Source organism: Canis aureus, chromosome 10 (assembly GCF_053574225.1).
Source record: "Canis aureus isolate CA01 chromosome 10, VMU_Caureus_v.1.0, whole genome shotgun sequence".
Classification (NCBI taxonomy): Eukaryota; Metazoa; Chordata; class Mammalia; order Carnivora; family Canidae; genus Canis; species Canis aureus.
In genome coordinates, this window is record NC_135620.1 from 10,932,417 (window position 1) to 10,953,772 (window position 21,356).

Genomic DNA, 21,356 nt, shown 5'->3' on the forward strand with positions numbered 1-21,356 from the left:
AGTGGAAAAAATAATCAGAGGGTCTGAAAATCATTATCACTACCCACGCATTTATTCACATATATCTTACATTCCCCCAGGATTTAACTATACTAAAAAATTTAATATGCAAATAAAATTAAATTTATGATTATTTATATTAAAGATGATCAAAACTTGTAATCAGTTTAGGTATTTTCCAGGATATTTTGCCTGCATTTTTTGATAACCACAATATCAACAACCTATGATCTCTCTTTAAATTGCAAAATTCTAAACACTGAATAAAGGGGGGATTCCAAATACATAAGTATATACATTGCACCATAAGTATGCCTGACAATCTAACATTGTCAAATGTCAAATTATGTTTAAATACATATATAATTAAGCAGCATAAAACAATCACATTTTGGGAAAACCAAATTTTTGGTTTTACAATCCTGACCAGTTCAGTTTTCAACAATTTGATTTTTACTGAGAATCAAGTTAAAACACACACCAAAATGCATATGATATGATTCTTTCTGTAAAGTTCATTATCTAGCCTAAGTCACACTTTTCATGTAACTGGAAAAAACGCTATACGCTGATATGCATACGTTGTGGTATATACCATGTGAGTTTAAATAAAAGTGATATATTGTATCTGATTAAGTATGGCAATGGGCTGCAATTTGTGTCTGAGATCCGTCAACATAAACTAGACAAGTTCTTTAAGTGTGTCCTAATTATCCATAAAATAGATTACCAATTCAGATCATCAAGAGATCAAAATGACTTCCTTAGGTATATTTATTTTTAACACAAGCTAAACTCAAAATTAAACTGGATGGTTCACTATAATCTTAAGTTCTTGTTAATGATTCATACTTATTTCTCTTTTATTATTTCTATATTTTGGGCAATTTACTATGAAGCATATTATAAGAATTTGTCGATATGATCACATAATAAAACCTTGTCTCACCTTATGCTGTATCAACATTTATCACTGTATCCAGTAATCCTTTGAGAAACAAAATAATTCATGAAAAGATCATTATTTCAGTTGATGGAGTACTGAATAGTGGAGAGTTGCAAATGTGCTACTTGAAATATCAGTTATCAGATGTTCAAAGGCAAAAAGATTTTTTTTAAATATGTTGTCTGTGTTGAATAGTACCTAAACAAAATAGGGACTCAATAAACATTTATATGATAGATGAAATATAAGTAGTATATCTGTGGGAATGTACAGCTAAAATTAGCATATGTGACAAGTATAACCCATTTATACTCAAATAAAGATCAAATAATATATCATAAACTGGTAAGAGTACCCAATTTCTATAAACCAAAAAAATCACATTTTTAGATAAGAATGAGTATTTGCTGTTAAATTCATAGTTATATCCAAATATTTATCATAACTTTTCTTCAACATAATGATCACAATTGATCTTATTCACACTTAGAGAACATACTTTATAGTTTAAAATGTTTCTGATCAATGCAGAGGGTAAAACCAAGAACTGTACTTTTTTCAATCATAATCACTTCCATTTGGGAAAAGTATGCCTATTACTTTATATGGTAATCAACATATTATTCACAACAGACTTAAAACATACTAGAACTCATAAGTCTATAATAATTTTTGAGACATCTTCTTTCTTGTATATGCAATTGATTGCCATATGGATCTTGAGATTTGGACTGCATGCATAGTTTAATGATATCAAAGGACCAGATGCTCTAAGCTTATAAATCACTAAAAATTTGTAAAAAAAAAAAAAAAATATTTGTTTATATCCTTTTATTACATATAAATATATATTTGTATTACTATATGAACCTTCTATATATTTGACATTAGATTGTATTCTCTGGGTGTATCTATACATATGGACACCAGATTTTATTACTAATTTATCTTTGTTTTTAGTCATTAAAAATATCTTCAATATTATTAGAGTGAAAACAATACATCGTAAAACTCCACTTTTTTCACCAAAGACTTGTTTACTGATGTTCAAAGGCCAAAATGATAAAACCACAGTCAGTATTCCTACTACATAGTGGGAACAATATTGCCTAAAAGGTTTTCAGGGAAACATATGAGATAAATTTTAAATAGCTTTGAAAACTAACTGCCACACAATTGGTTAAGGATTATAAATGTGTTTTTGTAAGTTCAAAGAATGTTGACAGTATTTCTTCTTTTCAAAAGACAGAAATTTTGATAGAGAAATGGACACTGTACATCATAGTAACTAAAGATAAATAAATGGCCTCCTTAAAACATTAGTTATAAACTATAATCTAGTGGGAATACTCATCATTGTTAAAAGGATTACAATTCTACAAAGTAAAAACTCAGTAACACTTAAGGCTGGATTAAAATACTTTGAAAATACACGTATGATCTGATCTGGTCCTCTGAAGCCTGTCAGGATTTTCAGGGAAAAAGGAAGGACCTCCAAATCTCTAGCTAACTATCTACAGAAGATTCTGAGCACCTCTACATGTTCTTTAAAAGTTGAGTATTGGGATCCCTGGGTGGCGCAGCGGTTTGGCGCCTGCCTTTGGCCCAGGGCGCGATCCTGGAGACCCGGGATCGAATCCCACGTCAGGCTCCCGGTGCATGGAGCCTGCTTCTCCCTCTGCCTGTGTCTCTGCCTCATTCTCTCTCTCTCTCTCTGTGACTATCACAAATAAAAAAAAAAAAAAAGTTGAGTATTATGGGGGTGTTTGGATGGCTCAGTCAGTTGAACATTCAGCTCTTGATTTTGGCTCAGGTTATGGGCTCGGGGTTGTGGGATCAAGCCCAGCTTCAGGCGCCACACTCAGAGAAGAGCCTGTTTGAGATTCTTTCTCTCTCTCTCCCTCTGCCTCTCTCCCCACTCGAGTGCTTTCTGTCTTTCTCTCTAAAATAAAAAAAATTAACTCTTTTTTAAAAGTTGAGTATTTGAACATGATGTACTGTCATTATGAAGACAAAAATCCCATTAAAAATAAAGTTGAGGGGATCCTGGGTAGCTGGTGGTTTGGCGCCTGCCTTTGGCCCGGGGCGTGATCCTGGGGTCCCGGGATCGAGTTCCACATCGGGCTCCCAATATGGAGCCTGCTTCTCCCTCTGCCTGTGTCTCTGCCTCTGTGTGTGTGTGTGTGTCTATCATGAATGGATAAATAAAGTCTTTTAAAAAATAATAATAAAGTTGAGTTTCCTGGAAATGTAAAAAAAAGTTATATACCAAAAATAAAAAATTAAATAATAAAAATAATAGTAATAGTCTCTGCCATATTTATCATCACCATAATCTAATTACCATATCATAATGCATATCTGAAATTCAATCAAATGAAATGACAGAGCTAAAAAGAAATAACATTTTGCTACATATAAATAACATTTATATTAGGTAATTTTACATATATGTTAGTGTGAAATTATATCACAAAGAATACAGAATCAAAATCTATTTCCTTGTTTTTAATTATACTCAACATCTTTTAATGCACACCATTAGCATCTATATTAAATTTGGAGTTACAGCAAGAATAGATGATTCAATCAAAAAGATATTTGAAACAATAATCAGATACCACTTTATACCATCGCATTAGCAAAAGTTAGAATGATTAACATAATATCCAGGATTGTTGAGAGTATGGGGCCATAGACATTTTCATGGACTGTTAGTGGAGACTGTTTTCTTTCAAAATATAAAAAGTACATACTTTTTGACTCAAAATTTACTTCTAGGAATTTAATAAAAATTCTCAAATGTTCAAAAAGCTAATGCGTTCAAAGATGCTCACTAAAGGGACGCCTGGGTGTCTCAGCAGTTGAGCGTCTGCCTTTGGCTCACGGCATGATCCTGTAGTCCTGGAATTGAGTCCCACATCGGGCTCCCGGCATGGAGCCTGCTTCTCCCTCTGCCTGTGTCTCTGCCTCTCTCTCTGTGTGTCTCTCATGAATAAATAAATAAAATCTTAAAAAAAAAAAAGATGCTCACTAAAATGTAATACTAACATCTTAAATGTCCAGTGAAAGGAATAACTACATAAATTATCATAGTTATGTACTGTACTGACACAAAAAAGACCCACAACAATATGTCATATATCAAAAAAAAAGGTTACAGAGTAATATATGTAACTGTGGCACCATTTTTTCAATATACACATTTATTTGGCAGAAATAAGCATTTTCTTAAGGTTTTTTAACCAGCTAACATTAAGGTTTCTACCTGTGCTCAGGAAAATTCCTTCCACAAAATGAGATATATAAACAAACAGTGAATCAAAGACATGTCTAAATCTCTAGTTAATTGATAAGCAGTGACAAGTCGAGAGGTAAGAGAGAAGACAGAAGAAACAGACATGCAGAAAGAGAGACACAAAGAGGGAGAGAGAACCATGGCAAAAGAACTAGAAGCATGTGGAGAAAGAACAAGGTTCCTGAACATTCAGTGTTAAATAGCTCACCATGTTATAACCCTCTGCAAGCCCTATAATTTCATCTAACCCAATAGTCATTAGTGTCTAGTATACATACACATGAACACTTTGTGTCAGTGATGTCAGGCAAACTGTAGAAGACAGGCAACCTTCCACATCTGCAGAGACACGAGGCTAAATCCATGGAAGACAAGAACAGGAACTGAGACAAGAGGTGATCATAATACTTTTACAGAAAACTTCCACAGCATATTTCATAAGAAATGTGAGACAATTTTATTTAAATCTCAAAACACAAAGTAATCTTTGTTAAATAGCTGCATTAGATACTTGTGTGTATGTACATATAGCATCTATATGTGTATGTTATGTGTTAATGTATGTAAACATTATTTGCCCCCTATTTGAGTTAAAATACATTTCCCCTTTTTTTGTTTCATACTATAAATATTTAAGTTTCTCAGCCTTGCTCTTTCCTCCAAGGAGCTGGTAACTAATGGAATTTCTGGTTTATCTTGGAGAACACAGGCACTCCTAATTAGCAACTGCTAGTGAAAGGAATCTCAGAAAGATAAGAAGAGATGCTCAGGCTCTTTCTCCTGTGACTGCAAAGGGCAAAACACTAAGTCACAAGGCCTGTCCCGATAACACACAACAGAAAGCATTTATAAGAACACAAGTCTAGATGGAGGCTGTTAAGCTACAACTGTAATCATCCTGTTCTATTTTCTGTGATAAAACCATCCTTCAAACGTTTATTTGTAATAAAGTAGTCTCTCAAATCATCTAGAGTTAAAAAGTCCTAGCATGTCCTGGGACTACAGCCTTTATCTAACAAATCTGTTTTTTCAATTGGTTGTCTTCCTTCATAAGTGACTGCCCTGGTAATAGAATTTTAACTCTTGTTTCTATTTCAGAAGATTTAAATACCTGTAACATGGCTTTGTTAGCCATAAAAATTTTGAAACTTTATCTCTTTCCATTCTTTATCCATAAAGGCAAAATAAGCTGACAAATCTAGTAGATTCCTTATCTTACAAATCACGTACATGTATTTTAAAATGCATTAATTGGATTTCATCAAAATTAAGAAATTCTACCCTTCCAAAGAGACTCTGCTAAGAGGATGAAAAGACAAGCCACAGACTAGAGGAAATATTTGCAAATCATATACATAATAAGGACCTGTACCCAGAATATATAAAGAACTGTCAGATTCAAGGGTCCGCAGTGGAAGAGGGAGGAAAAAAGATCTCTCAGACTCATTAATAAGAAAACCAAGAAGCCAATTTAAAAATGGGCTTTTTTTTACACTTTACCGAAGAAGAGAGATAGCAAACAAGCATGTGAAAAGATGCTCAGCATCATCAATCATTAGGTAAACGTAAAATAAAGCCACAAAAGATATTCCCATACAATTATTATAATGGCCAAAATTTGAAAGACTGCTCATATCAAGTGTTGTCAAGGATGTGAAGAAACTGGATCTTTCATAAACTACTGAAGGGATATAAAATGGTATAAAGCATTTTGGAAAATAGTTTGGCACTTTTCCAAAAGTGCCAAAAAATTTTTTTTTAACATACACCTATTATATGAATCCAAGCATCCCATCCCTAGGTGAAAACAATTAAAAAAAAAAAAAAAGCATACACTTGTACAAAGATCCGTGTACAACGGATGCCCACATAAACAAAGTGCAGGTTTAGCCACATAATATAAAAATGAACTTCTGATACATAGCCAAAAGAATAAACTGCAAAATGATTATGCCAAGTGAAAGAAATACCAAAAAATGGTATTAATGTATAATTATATTTATATAAAATTCTAAGAAATGCAAACTAATTGATAGTGGCAGAAAGAGCACTGGTGGTCTGAGGATGGGGGAAGTGGGAAATAAAGGATCACAAAGCTCGAGAAAATCTGGTAAGTGATGGACATGTGTTTACTATCTTCATTGTGATGATGGTTTCACAGGTGCATACATATGTTAAAACTTAGAAAACTGTACACTTTAAATGTGCAGTTTGTTGCATGAGAGTTACAAAACAAAATTTAAACAGGAAAAGGATTATACATTTGCAAAATAAATACAAGGCAATGATATATGAAATTTTTAGGAAGCTTCATGGGAAGAAAGGTAAGTACGTGATGATTAATCTTATAGGCATCTATTCACCATATGATCCAAACAAGGAAACTGCTGATGATGGGCTTACTGGGCTGCTAGTCACAAGTCAAACATGTCATGATAGTTATCATGTGGGCAGGATAATGCAAATGATAAAGGACAATTCAAAATATTACTATTGGAGACTATGTACCTACTATACTCCGACACAGCACAAAAAGAGAAATGCAAAAAGGAAAAACAAGGAGAGAGAGATGGCAAGTGAACTACCACATCATGCTCTCCTTTGGTACCTACAAAGGTATCCTTTGATACCCTAAAAAAATCTTTACAGAAAGTTATCTTGATAGATATAGATATAGATATATAGATATATCTGTCTAAAAGATCAACAAGAAACTCCTGAGAAATGAAATTTTCATTTTCTGTTATTACTGAATGACCACTTTTGCTGTTCTTGAGAAATGACTTTACAATGAAAATTTTCAATGTCAATGTGAGAATTCATAAGGAAAATGTATCTACTGTGTTTACAACTATAAATATTTAAGATTTCATATAATCTGTTATTTTTTAGCTTTCAGGTAACCCCAAGCAATGAAGTTTTTCCATTAGTACAAAATAAAATGATACTCTGTATATTCTTCAATTCTCTTCATATATTCATTTTAAATAAAAAGTTTTCTAAGTTAGATATACATTTTTAAGGGCATTTGTTTCTTCTAGTGACTTCCATCCTAAACCGCATGCTATATCTTAAGGGCGATGATGTCCAAATTATCAAGTAAACTATCTTCACTGTAATAACATTTTATGAAGAAAAGTAATAACCCTGCTTCCTTTTTCTACTTAATCCCCAATGCTAGAAGCCAAGTTTTAAAATAGTGCTCCCAGGTAAATGAAGACTGTTTGCACCATTGTTTGTCTAAAGAAAAGGCCTTGATGGGAATACCCATATCCCAAGCAAAGTAAACTAAGAAATTCTAGCCCAACACCAATATAATAAACCCTACAGCAAAAAGAGGGGGAGGAAGGAAAGAGTGGTATAGGGTGGGCACCTAATAAATTATTTTAATATAATGATTTATAATGATAATGATAATAATTTACCTAATAAATTATCATCACTGTAAAATGTAAGCTCCATGAAGACAGAGATCAGGTCTACTCTAGTTCATTAAAAATAAAGAGAACAATCAAAGTGGAGGATGGGAGTACAAAAAGCATTCAACAGATACATGCTGCATGAATGAGTTAGTAAACCAATGAATAAGTGAATAAATTGAGCAAACATACAAACAAGTGACAAAGAGAACACATCAGAAGACTGATTCTGGAAGAAAAAATTTTAGATTACAACTTTTCTGTCTTTTCAAGGATATTAAACATTAACTATGAAATAATAGGTAAGATAAAAGAAAAATTCTAAAGCTATTATTTAAAAAAATAAAAATAATATTACACTCTAAAAAAGCAGAAATGAAACTGAAGAAAAAAATAAAATATGCATGAGAAAAAATCATTTAAATACATCAGAAAACAATGAGATAAAGATGATTAGGAAAATGAGGAATGGGCAGTCTCTTCAATAAATGGTATTGGAAAAACTGGGTACCCACGTGCAAAAAATAAAGTTGGACCCTTATTTTACACCATACACAAAAATGAAGTCAAAATGGATTCAAGAAAGACCCAAAGCTTTTAAAAGCCTCCTAGAGGAAAACAAGGGGAATAGCTTAGGGACATTAGATTTGGCGATCATTTCTTGGATATGAACCAAAAACACAGGTAACAAAAGAAAAAACAGATAAATGAACTACTTGAGTAAAAAGATGAAAAGGCTTTTCTGAATAACAATTAATAATATACATTACATTGCCATTTTCCTTTTCAGGAAGACATTTCTCTAAGATACAGAGATGTATCTTAGCTCAGGCTGCTATGACTAAATACCACAGGCTGGCTTCTGACTATCACCATCTTTGGGAATTCCCCTGTTTTGAGCCTTATATATGAGACTTAATGACCAGAAGTGAAATCTTAGCCTTGGGAAACAATACTCTGTAAATATCTTCATGTGTGTGTACACTCAGAGCTTTCTGAGCACTGGTACCTCAGTTAAAGCATGTTTGAATGGTGCACATGCCTTAGAAGTGAGTATATATTGTTATAATGTATACGAGCACACACAAAAATTTTGGAAGGAAATGCAAGATACTTTTAACTCTAAAAAAGATGCAAAGAAGGAAATGCAGTTAGGGGGTTACTTGGAACAAAGGCAAGGGAGATGATTACTGCTTTAAACGATGATTTGTCTCAATAGTTAACAGGCCCTGTATTGCCATACATCAAGAATCATCAGTTTCCCTCTCCTCTTTCAAAGGTAGACTATTTGATTCATGAAATTATATCTTTTTATGGATTTAACGAGTTGTCCAAATGATATGAACAACGTGTAGGCCATAATAAAATTTTTCAGTATCTGACATTCAACACCAGCTAGATGATAATTACTACAGAGATATGAGAAAATATATGTAACTATTTCTAATCTCTCATAAGAAAGGTACATAAATATATGTAAAAGATTATATAGGCAAGTCTAGTTTAAAATCACAAAAATAAAGTTTATTTAATGAATTCTCAGATAAATCACACTACTGATTGAAAAATACTCTAGTATGGCGTCGGATCCTTACCCAAACTGCTACAGTTTTTCCAAATTGGCCCTAAACCTTTCTCCACACACTCTCACAAGGAATTTCAATGTCCTTGTCTGTAATTAAGATTATAAATTAATTCTTCCATCCCCTTAATATCAACATTGTATTTGACATAAAAGCTTTAAATGCCTATGTTAGAATTCTTTACCAATCCCATCACATACTAGCTGTGTGAGCTTGGGCAAGTTATTTAACCAGTCTGTGTCTCAATTTCTGTTTCTACTAAATGGAAATCATATTAAATCAATATGTCAATTAAATGAGTTAATATTTGTATTTAGAAAAGTAACTGACACATAATAACCACTATACGAATGTTTGGAAAACTAAATTTAATAAAGTAACAGTTTTTTAACTTCTGAAAATATTTCTAGCATTTGGTATCCAGAGACTCATAAGCCCTTCTCCCAGATCTGAACTCTTCTTTAACTTTTACACACAAGGCTTCCAGTCTTTTTCTACTTTATTTTCTCTAAGCATTAAAACATCTAGTACTCAAGAAACAAAAGAAAAAAATAGATAAGCTGAACTTCACCAAAATTAAGAACTTCTTTACATCACAGAACACAACAGGAAGGTAAAAGAACAACCCAGAGAAAAGAGGAAAATATTTGCAAGTCATATATCTGATACAAGGCTATTCTACAGAATATGTAAAGAATGCTTACAACTCAATCATAAAAAGCAAAATCACGAGGGGCACGTGGGTGGCTCAGGGGGTTTTAAGCATCTGCCTTCAGCTCAGGTCATGATCCTGGGGTCCTGGGAAAGAGCCCCACATCGGGCTCCCTGCTCAGAGGGAAGTCTACTTCTTCCTCTCCATCTGCCCCTACCTTCTGTTCATGAGTGCTCTCTCTCTCTCTCCCTCTCTCTCTCTCTCTCTCAAATAAAATCTTTTTTAAAAACAAAAGCAACATTGCTAACTTAAAAATCAGCAAAGCACTTGAAAAATATTTGTCAAAAAAAGATATACAAATGACCAATTAGCACATACATATGCTCAACATCATAGGCAGTGGGGAAATACACTACACACACACAAGACGTAAGCAAGGTTTGCTCAGATGTGGAGAAACTGAATCATTCATACATCACTAGAATAAATGTAAAACAGTGCATCTGCCTTAGAAAATAGTTCCACAGTTCTTCAAAAGTTAAAAACAGAGTTACTAAATGACCCAACAATTCTACTTCCAGGTTATACCCAAAAGAACTGAAAAGGGGTATACACACAAAAACCTACAAATATTTATAACAGCATTATCCACAAGAGCCAAAAAGTGGAAACAAACCAAATGTCCATTAATGGATTAATTATAAACAAAATGTGATATACGCACATACTGGTATATTATTTAGCCATAAAAAAGAGTGAGGTACTGACTGACTCATGCTACAACGTGGATCAAGTCTGAAACATCCATGGCTTGGGATGCCTGGGTGGCTCAGTGGTTGAGCATCTGCCTTCAGCTCAAGGCATGATCCCACAGCCCCAGGATCAAGTCCTGCATTGGGCTCCCCGCATGGAGCCTGCTTCCCCCTCTGCCTATGTCTCTGCCTCTCTCTGTGTCTCTCATGAATAAATAAATAAAATCTTAAAAAAAAAAAAAAAGAAAGAAAGAAAGAAAGAAAGAAAGAAAGAAAGAAAGAAAGAAAGAAAGAAATACCCATGGCTAAGTGAAAGAAGCCTGACACAAATAAGTAAGTCTACAGAGACAACAAATAGAGCAGTGCATTGCCTGTGTTTGTGAAGGGGGAAGGAGGAAAGTGACCACTAATGGGTAGAAAGTCTTGGGGGGAAAGAAACTCAAAACATGAAAATACTGTGGAATATGATAATGGTGATAGTTGTTCAATTTTGTATACATACTAAAATCCACTGAATTGTACACTCTAGAAGGCTACATTTAAAGGTTGTGAATTATATCTCAATTTTAAAATCTCTAGTACAGCAGTGCTTCTCAAACTTTAATATACAGAAGAATTACTTGGGTATTTTGTTAAAATGAAGATTCTGGGACTTGACACTCAGTATTTTTTTTTGAGATTTTATTTATTTATTCATGAAAGACACACAGAGAGAGAGAGAGAGAGAGAGAGAGGCAGAGACACAGGCAGAGGGAGAAGCAGGCTCCATGCAGGGAGCCCAATGCGGGACTCGATTCCCAATCTCCAGGATCACACCCTGGGCTGAAGGCAGATGCTTAACTGCTAAGCCACCCAGGCATCCCACACTCTGCATTTCTAACCGACTCCTTAGTGATGGCAATGCTGCTGGTCCATGAACCACAGTCTGACAAGGAAGGCAGGGTACATTCTTCCACGCTCTGCTATGGTACACCTCCACCTGACTTATTCAAGAATAAAAATGTCTTAAACTTTAAGCACTTGGTTAGACCAGATGATTGATGATACAAAATCATAAATTTAGGTTAATTTTCAAATAAATTCAATCTAAATTTTCTTAATTAGCCAATTCTAGAGCTAGCCTGATATGGTGAATTAGAATGCAGGAGAAGCAGATTACACTTCTGGTTCTCCCCATAACTGGCTGCAACTTCTGAAGAATCATTTCTTGCTGGCCTGTAGCTTCCTCCCTTCTAAAATGCTAAGAATTTATTAATATTTAAGATTCCTTCTGTTTCAAAATTTGTAATATTAACTGCCAAGGGATTTAAGAATTTCTCTCAGAAAGACAAGTTCACAACTAAGAATTCAGTGAGGAACAATGGAAGTATGGAAGCAATGATTTTTACATAGAGATTTCTTTTTATTAATATATTTTTTAAGTAAGCTCTAGGCCCAATGTGGGGCTTGAACTCACAAACTCTGGTATCAAGAGTTATATGCTCTACTGACTGAGCTAGCCAGGTGTCCCTCACATAGATATTTCTCAGAACTTTCTTTAAATTATTCTTTCACAAAGAACAAGATCATAGTTCTTACCAATTTACGTTCTATAACCTAGAATCATACACTCAACAGAAGCAAGTTAACTCAAGCTCCATATGTAAATACAATGCCATCTACAACCTTGAAGATAAGCCTCATAGCCCATGAGGAGAACACAACACTTCAACACATGAGCCAGAAGAGACCCAGAGAGGTATGAATACAGTCTGCATAAAAATTATGAATGATGTGCAAAGATCAAAAAAGTTCATCACTGACATCATAAACCTTTGGCATTCTGTATTTAACATTCATCTCCTCTAACTATGCCCCAAGGATACTGAAGTTTCATGACATGAAATACGTACTTTGCTGTGGCAATAATTTAAATCATATTTATTGGAAGATACAGCATAGAAGTCACTAAACAAACAAGTAAAACACACTATTCAGAATCTCTGTCTCCATGAGGCTGTACTGTGCCCTTGTTTTCCAGAATCTTTTACATGTTACTCTGTAAATTTTTTTTTAATTGTGTCTTCTGAAAAGGAAAGGGTATTAAAAAGTAAGCCAACTCCCAATGCTGGTAATAGAAGTAAACAAACATGAACGTTCAGATAAAATTAAAATAATTTGAAGAAAACAAAAACACTAAACTTGAAAAGGTATCTGCACCCCCATGTTCACCACAGCATTATTTACAATAACCAGGATACGGAAACAGTCTAAATGTCCATGGACAGATGAATGCATAAAGGAAATGTGATGTGTGTGTGCGTATGTGTATACACACATATGTACATATACAGACACACACATAGTAGACATTATTCAACCATTAAAAAAGGGAAATCTTATCATTTGCAACATGGATGGACCTTGAGAGTATTACGCAAAGTGAAATAAGTCAGGCAGAGAAAGACAAACACCATATAACCTCACTTATAGGTGGAATCTAAAATAATAATAATAATTTTAAAAATGAGCTCCTAGATACAGAGAAAAGATTGGTAGTTGCCAGAGGTGGAGGGAAGCAAAATAGGTGAAGTGGGTAACAAGATACAAACTTTTAGTAAGTCAGTCATGGGGATATAATATACAGCATGGTAAATATGGCTAATAATACCACACTGTACATTGAAAGTTGCTAAGAGAAAAGATCTTAAAAGTTCTCATTACAAGAAAGACAACTATGTTGACAGATGTTAATTGGACTTAGATTATTTTACAATAAATACAAATATCAAAGCATTATGTTATATACAGTTGAAACTAATATAATGTTATATATCAATTATATCTCAATTTAAAAATTAAGAGGATAATGATGAATTTGAACTACACAATTAGAAATGTAACATAATCCGGTCCGCAACAGGTCTATGTAGACACACGAAATAGTTTTCATGAAGATATTTTAGTCTGTGAGTGCTCCCAACAGTGCTCTGTTTATCAAGTAAGAAATTCAGCTTTAGTGGAAGTTTTATAGGCAGTAAAGCAAGGAAATGCAAATTAACTCACTGAAAATAAGTTTATGAAGAAAGGTGGGAGCCTCCACAAACATTTCCATATTCACCTTGGATTTATTCCTAGCCAATGTCAAGAGTGTCCTGTGTAAAATTCCTCTGTGGGAAGATATTCACTGCCAAATGGTCTGGATATATTAGAAATCTAGATTAAAAAGAGGCCAACTTAATGGGTTTGTATTACAATTCCTTCATTCCATGGTTAAGTACAGTTTACATATGATTATTCTCTTATTTGGGGGGAAAAAAAGCTATGTATTTTTTCTGTAAAGGAAGCAATACCTTGGATTTTACCAATAAAAATAATCAATACCTTTGATTTTTTTCTTTCTACCATTTTTTCTTCTGTATTTGTAGCAAAATATTTATACTACTACAAAAACTGAATAGATCAGCTAAACTAAGAGTAACAGCTAAGACAAATTTATGCAAAAAAGCAGGTGGATAAGTATATGTGTATTGATGGGATAAAGAAAACTGATAAATCACATTTAAAAATAAAAGTTAATTAACTTATACATTATTTATAGATTTGGGAAACTTAGAGAAGAACTGAATTTTCATTTTATGTTTTCCATTTTTGTTTTTCCCTTGGTGAGCAAGACCATAAGGGAGAATTATTAAAATATTGCTATCCAGCACTGATTGTGAAGGAATCAAGAAATGAACAAACATGTTTTTATAATTAAACAACTGATGTACAGTGGTGTCTGGTTATCTATGGGTTTTTGGTCTGCCCATCCCTGCTTTTAAATAGTCCTGAAAACAACACCTCATGTCCTTGGAGAAATTTCCAGATTCACGCAGTCTTGCTGTCAATAGTGATACCACCATCTACCCCAATCCCAAAAATAGGACCATCCAGGAATCTGCCTTGGGAAGGAGAAATCATCTTTCTGTTAAGACAAATGAAGCCAAGAAGAGACTAATCAGCTGCTTCCTACAGATTACTTCCAGTAGCAGGAAGGAAGTAAAAAATTAAACCCAACACATAGGGAAGCAAACCTCAAAACCAGAGAGCTGCTTGAGAACCAGATCCAGGCAAGCCTGAAGCCACTCCTACTGGTTCTCAGTTTCCCAGTGACATGACAGGTGTACTTTCTTTTTTGTTGGAGTTAGAGTTGGAGCTCTGTCATTAATTATCCATAAGCAATGCACGCTACTTATAACTTAATTGCATTCACTTATTAAAGTGTGGCCCCTTGGAAAGTTTATTATGTAATAAAACAAAATTCTTTCCGGGAAAGCCAGGGAACAGTTACTGATTAAATAAAAATCATTACATATGAATGGGAAATTTTTTAAGAATGGAAGAATATATTAAAAATAAGCAAATCTTTTTAGTGTTAGAGAATGTAGTTCTATATTTTACTATAAAATCACTACAATTATCAATATTATTTTGTGAATGTCTAGAGATACATGTAGTTACATTTAAAAATCAATCCCTTGGGATCCCTGGGTGGCTCAGCGGTTTAGCACCTGTCTTTGGCCCAGAGCGCGATCCTGGGGCCCCAGGATCCAGTCCCACGTCGGGCTCCCGGCATGGAGCCTGTCTCTCCCTCTGCCTGTGTCTTTGCCTCTCTCTCTCTCCCTATGTCTATCATAAATAAATAAAATATTTTTTTAAAAAATCAATCCCTTCTTCACCTCAACTTACCTATCTGTGTAGATGTATGTTATATATATGTGTGTGTGTATATATATGTATATAAAAAATTTTTTTAAGAAAGAGTAAATGTACAGATTTCATTGGTTTTTACAACTTCTAGAAACATTTTGTCTAACCAACAACCCACACTCATATATTTGGGCTAAGTATTATTCAGGGCAAAAAAAAATATTTAGGAATAATATTTGGGAAAAGACATTCTTGCTAGAGCTCTTGCTAGAGATGGCAACATTTCAATTTCAAAAAGTAAATTTCGATACCTATTCCTTAACTCTCAAAAAGTTCAGAATAGCATAAAATACACACATAGACTGATAATGAGTAATGTCAAAACTTTAGGGCATTTAAGGGACCTTTGTTATTCTTGAAACTTCGGGAAATTTGATGCTCTTTCAACATAAAGGTTGACAATTTAGTATCATATTGTTATATAATAGGATATTTTATAATACACTTATAAATACATTTATTTTCTATTTTGTGACTTTATTTTCACATGTATGGCCCATTTTTTTTTTCAGGTTTTTTTCACCTTCACCTGATTTCTAAGAATTCCAAGCTTATGAAGCCTTTATCTGATTCACAGATTTCTAGAAAGCCATTTGCCTTTCACTTTAGCTTATGGTGAGATTTCCCCTCATGTAGTCAAATCTAATATTTCTTTTAAGCACTTTATTTTATCTGATGGTTGTAATATATGCATTTCAAGGTTAAACAAATATCCACCTATATTTGCTTCTGGTTTGGAAAAACAAGAAAAGGAAAAAGTGATAAAAATATATGGCCCAGTAGAACTGGGAAAATTATTTAATTTACCTATGTCCTTATCTGCTAAATTATATATTTTATTTTATTTTTTTTTAAAGATTTTATTTATTTATTCATGAGAGACACACAGAGAGAGAGAGGGAGGCAGAGACACAGGCAGAGGGAGAAGCAGGCTCCATGCAGGGAGCCCGACGTGGGACTCGATCCCGGGTCTCCAGGATCACACCCTGGGCTGAAGGCGGCGCTAAACCGCTGAGCCACCTGGGCTGCCCTTATATATTTTAAAATATCTTTTAATCTTTTTAACCTGACTTTGTAACTCATTTCTATGGTACTTGTGTAGTTACCACAAAATGAAAGATGCAGACAACACAAGCATGCAGAAAAAGAAAAAAAATTCAAATATCTGCAGTAAACCATTTTACAGATATAAGACTTCCATTAAAATTCCTTTGTATGTTGGGTGATATCTAATTGTAATGTGAACATAAATTTTGCCTAAAGTGTGTGGCAACCTAACAGTCTGCCTGCCTTTTCAGAGTTGGTTCTTGTGGAAGCTATCCTAGGTAAATAGCCTCAATGGCATTTCCCTTTCAGAAGCAGTATGTCACTCTGGCTTTGGCTCTAAACTAGGTGGGTTAAAGTGGCAGCTCTGCTCTGAAATAGCTGTGTGCTCTAAAGCAAACTATTGAACATGTCTTGTGTCTATGTTCCTCCCTGTGTTACCTAAAACAGTAACGATACTTTGGGGAACACTTAAGTAAGCAAGTTAATACAAGTAAACCACTTGGAATCGGGACTGGCCCATTGAAAGCATTCAGCATGTTGGCTGTTTTTTACATCTCTTTTACATATGAGTCTCATCTAAAAGCCGTATCTGCATTATCAAAGGGAATGAGAACTATAAAGAATTTGAGATGAGAATCTCAGAACCAAAGGTTCACTGTTATTTGTCACTAAGTACAAGTCTTGTTATGTTCACAACAAAACAGATAAACATATAACACAAAAGCTACTAGAAATGCAGAGCTAACTTCATTTAAAAGACAAAAACAGAAGCTTTTCAAATACCTTTTTCAGTATCAAACACCTCATATATGACAAAAATAAGAGTAAAAAGAAAAATCTGAGAATGTGAATTGTTATAGTCACAGAACAGATACAAAAATTTGCCATGTAATTACACAGAAATCATAAGCAAATTCAAAATTCTGCAGGCAATGTTCTTTTATCAAAATTCAACAAAATAAGAAATAAAAATAAAACAGGGACAAAAATGTTATAACACCTAAGAATTAAGAAGTCATTGATAATCCATGGTTAGTAAGAAATCAAAACAAATTACAATTATACCAATGCTATAGATATAAAAATGTCAACCCAACCCTTTAAGATACAGTAAAAGTCACACTAAGAAGAAATATCACAGCCTTCTCTCTCTATTATTAAAGAAGGAACTCACTACTCTTAGTAAAGGGAAGGAATACACAGTAAAATCTTATAAAAACAGGAAAAATTAACTGAAAAAGGTGAAAGCAAGTGATCAAGATAAAACAACAGATTAAGGAAATAAGAATAAAGTATAATAGCCATTAAAACAATCTAAAGGCTAATACTTTCAAAACATATTTAAAATTGAGAAACATCTTTTGAGTATGTTCAGAGAGAAAAAAGTGCATGTGTCTGTGTCTGTGAGTGATTAGAAAGAAGAAAGGACATAATTCAGAATAAATTAAGTATTTAAGAATATATATATATTCAGGTGTATGGCAATCAATTTGTTAACTCAGGTGAAAGGAATAATTACCCAAAACAGATAAAAGTTATTAAAAAACTGAACCAAATAGGAGAAAACTTAAGAGTTTGAAAGAAGGGTTTAAAAGTTATCATTTTATAAAGACCAGGAGCAGGTGGTTTCACCAATGAGTTCATTCTAATTTTTAAGAAGCAAGGAATTCCAATATTGTTTGAACTATTCCAGGTCATAGAAAAATATTAAAATCTCTCCACTGATTTGGTGAACTTAAGATTATCTTAGTACCCAAATCTGATAATATAATAAAAGTACAAAAAACATATAAATTATAATTCAACAGAATCAAATAAAAGTTTCAGCAATATATCAAAAGGATAATGTAAAATGATCAAGTGGAATTCACTCCAAGAACACAAGAATGGCTCACTATAGGAAGTGTATCATCATCAACAAATTGAGGGATAATCTAATTATAATAACAAATGACAAAAAAGTATTTCATAAAAATTCAGTCATTCCTAGTAAGAACAAGGTAATTTAGTTACCAGATGAAAGTATTTAAACATAACACTTAACAAAACATTAATACACATAGAAATAATTAATCCTTAAATTTCACTGATTAAATGTTTGAGATACTCTTAATATAGCAAATGCCCAAATTACGGTGAAGTTTGGTGGTAGGAATTGAGAAAGGTAAATAGGTTTCAAATTTTCTACATCTACATACCAAACACACAAGCAAGCATATACATATCTATGTACAAGCATTCACACACATAAATAGCATCTAATTCATATATAGAAATGTGTATCCCCCCACAGAAAACATATACAATGTACATAATTACATATTTGTATATATTCTATGTTAAAATACTAGCTTACCTGTTTGGGGAGTCGGAACAAAGAATTCTTATAGAAAATGTCCTTAGCCTGGCTCCATGTACCATCAATGATGATGATTGTGGAAGGATAAGTAGGAGAATCTAATATAAATTCTTCCAAATTAGCAGCTTCAGCCCCTGGATATAATATTAATGTATCAGACTTCCGACAAACATTTGAAAGTTCAGGATCTCTAAAAATTTAAAAAGAATATTTTTAATGGCTTGGGAGGGAAAAAAAAGTTTAATTATTCTTATTGTACTTCTTTCAAAAACACATGTCAAAGTATTTGGTACTGGAGATATAATAATGAATGAGACAGCCTCTGTCTGCAAGCAATAAAATAACCCTAAAGGGAAAAGTTAAAGAGTCAATTAAAGACAATAAATGGCATCTTCTTCAAACTGATAAATAACATCTACAAAAATGTACAGTCAATATCATATTTTACAGTGTCCCTTGAGATTGAGATCAAAGTAAAAATGTTGGCTTTCACCACTCCTAATACACATTGTACTAAAGTTCCCAGTTATTGCAATTAAGCAAGAAAAAGAAATAAAAGGCATAAAGATCAGAAATAACCTTATTTGCAAATAATACTCCCACAGAAAGTTCTAGAGAACATACAAAACAATTTCAATAAGTACCAAATGAATTTAGAAAGTCACTGGATGTAGAGTTGATACACCAAACCCAAATTTTTGTATATACTAGAGGCAAAAAATTGAAGGTAATTATTTTTAAATTCCATTTACAAAGGACACCAAAAGCAGTAGATCTCTTAACCATTCCTCCATGGTTACAACAGGTACTCTAACAAAAGCTTAAGTTAATATCATTCGATTGCCAGATTACCATCTAAATAACAATCTTAATTGGCTTTAGTTCAAAAATCCATCAGTGAATAATAATTTACTGAGTAAGGACTATATTAGGCTCCAGAGGAAAAAAACCAAATTACTTAATATAATAGATTCAAAATGGGATGAGCTATTTGAAAAAGCATCAAGTTTCTCATCCACAAACACATTTGTGGAAGGGTTAGATAACCAAATGTCAGGGATGACCCAGATAGTTTCTATTTCTACCAGTATAGATACTCACCACTTTTGCAATAAAATAACCTGGATCCAAGCTGGCAGCTGATCAAATTCAGATATATCTATATACACCTATGAATTATAAAGAGACTACCATTCATTATAAAGAGCCTCTATATGAAAGAAATGTCACAATGTAAATGATGTGAATGCTCCCCATGTGAAGGGATCTGGATTTCATATGCATTCCCAACAAAATAGGAAAATTCACAATAGCAGCACCAACCTCAGAGCAAGTCTCATCTCTGAGGCCAAAGTAAAAGAAAATTTTATATGAGAAAATTGCCCCTAAAAAATAGTTTCAGAGAAAGGAAAAAATGATTTTATAAAGTTCTAACATGATGTTATTTTCATAATTTGAAACTAAATAATAAAAGAACCTAAAATAATAAAGGAAGAGAAAATTTTGGCCAATTCCTGGGCTTGGAGCTAGTACTAGCCTTACTTAGCATGTTCATAATTGGACTGAAAAAGAAATCTCCATATTTTCAAAAGAAATTAAATTTTGCATATAAAAATATACTTAACTGCAGATAGGATCAAAATAATTAGTGAAGGCTTTGTGAATGGGCATGAAAGCAAAAAAAATATGCTTCAAAGATAAGAAAAGACTTGTAGAAAAATGCAAATATGCACACAGTATATATTTATGATATTGGGTTACATAATAGAGTATGAAATAAGATCCAAGAATATTATAGAACTGTCACTGAAATTATCAACTAATAGACTGCTGCCTATAAAAATACTTGGCCTCATTAAAAAGAATATTTTAAATATGACAGGAGAAGGCATTCTATCATTTAAAAGAAAATGTGGTGTGCCTATAACAAGAATACTCAATATAGTCCTAGTCACTATGCCTCAGGAAAGCCTTAATGAGCTAGAATTGGATAAATATGTGTACATTTATATAAATGTGTATCACATATAATTGTTAATCTAGAAAAAAAGAAAAACACAACTAAATCTAAGTACTCTACCATCTTAAAGACAGTTTTAACAAAAATAAACAGTAAATATACACCCTTTAGGCTCAACAGATATTATTATGGAATTCAGATAATCCCTCTGTTTATTACATTTTGGTCTATGTTTTCTGAGGGTGTTTTTGTTCATATTTTGATTTGTCTTGTATTATTCTGAAGGAGAAAGCAAAACTTCACTTTTTTTTTCACCTCCTCCAATGTACCATGCTCTTGGTCTGATGGATAAGGTGAAGGGAACCATTTTTTAAAGATCTGTTTAAGTAAGACTTATTCTGAATTGCCCTACCAGATAATTTACCTTTCTTCACTGAAGCGACGACCAATCTTGACTTTACACTTGTCCTGGGGGAGGCATGCTGCTAATAGGGGAACTGTCCGCAACACTTTGCTTTCCTTTAAAAAAAATAATTAAAACATAGATTTTCACTTAGACAAACACACTTTTAAAACATTCATGATGAATATCTGATACACTACATGATA

The 21,356-nt window shown here is 33.2% G+C and overlaps 1 protein-coding gene across 2 annotated transcripts in view; it reads right to left on the reverse strand.

Annotated features, from left to right (window-relative positions):
* Positions 1-949: 949 nt before the first annotated feature.
* LOC144321579 (tRNA-uridine aminocarboxypropyltransferase 2-like) overlaps positions 950-21,356 on the reverse strand; it is a 28,742-nt gene continuing 8,335 nt past the window's right edge. The window contains exons 3-5 of one of the 2 annotated variants that reach the window (XM_077910934.1): positions 21,172-21,266; positions 18,785-18,977; positions 950-988 (exon numbers count right to left, since the gene is read on the reverse strand). In XM_077910934.1, the coding sequence (XP_077767060.1) occupies positions 971-988; positions 18,785-18,977; positions 21,172-21,266 (306 nt within the window). In that variant the 3' untranslated portion in view covers positions 950-970. Of the gene's footprint in view, positions 989-4,494; positions 4,600-18,784; positions 18,978-21,171; positions 21,267-21,356 lie in introns of those variants that run through there. The other variant, XM_077910933.1, reaches the window with a different exon arrangement.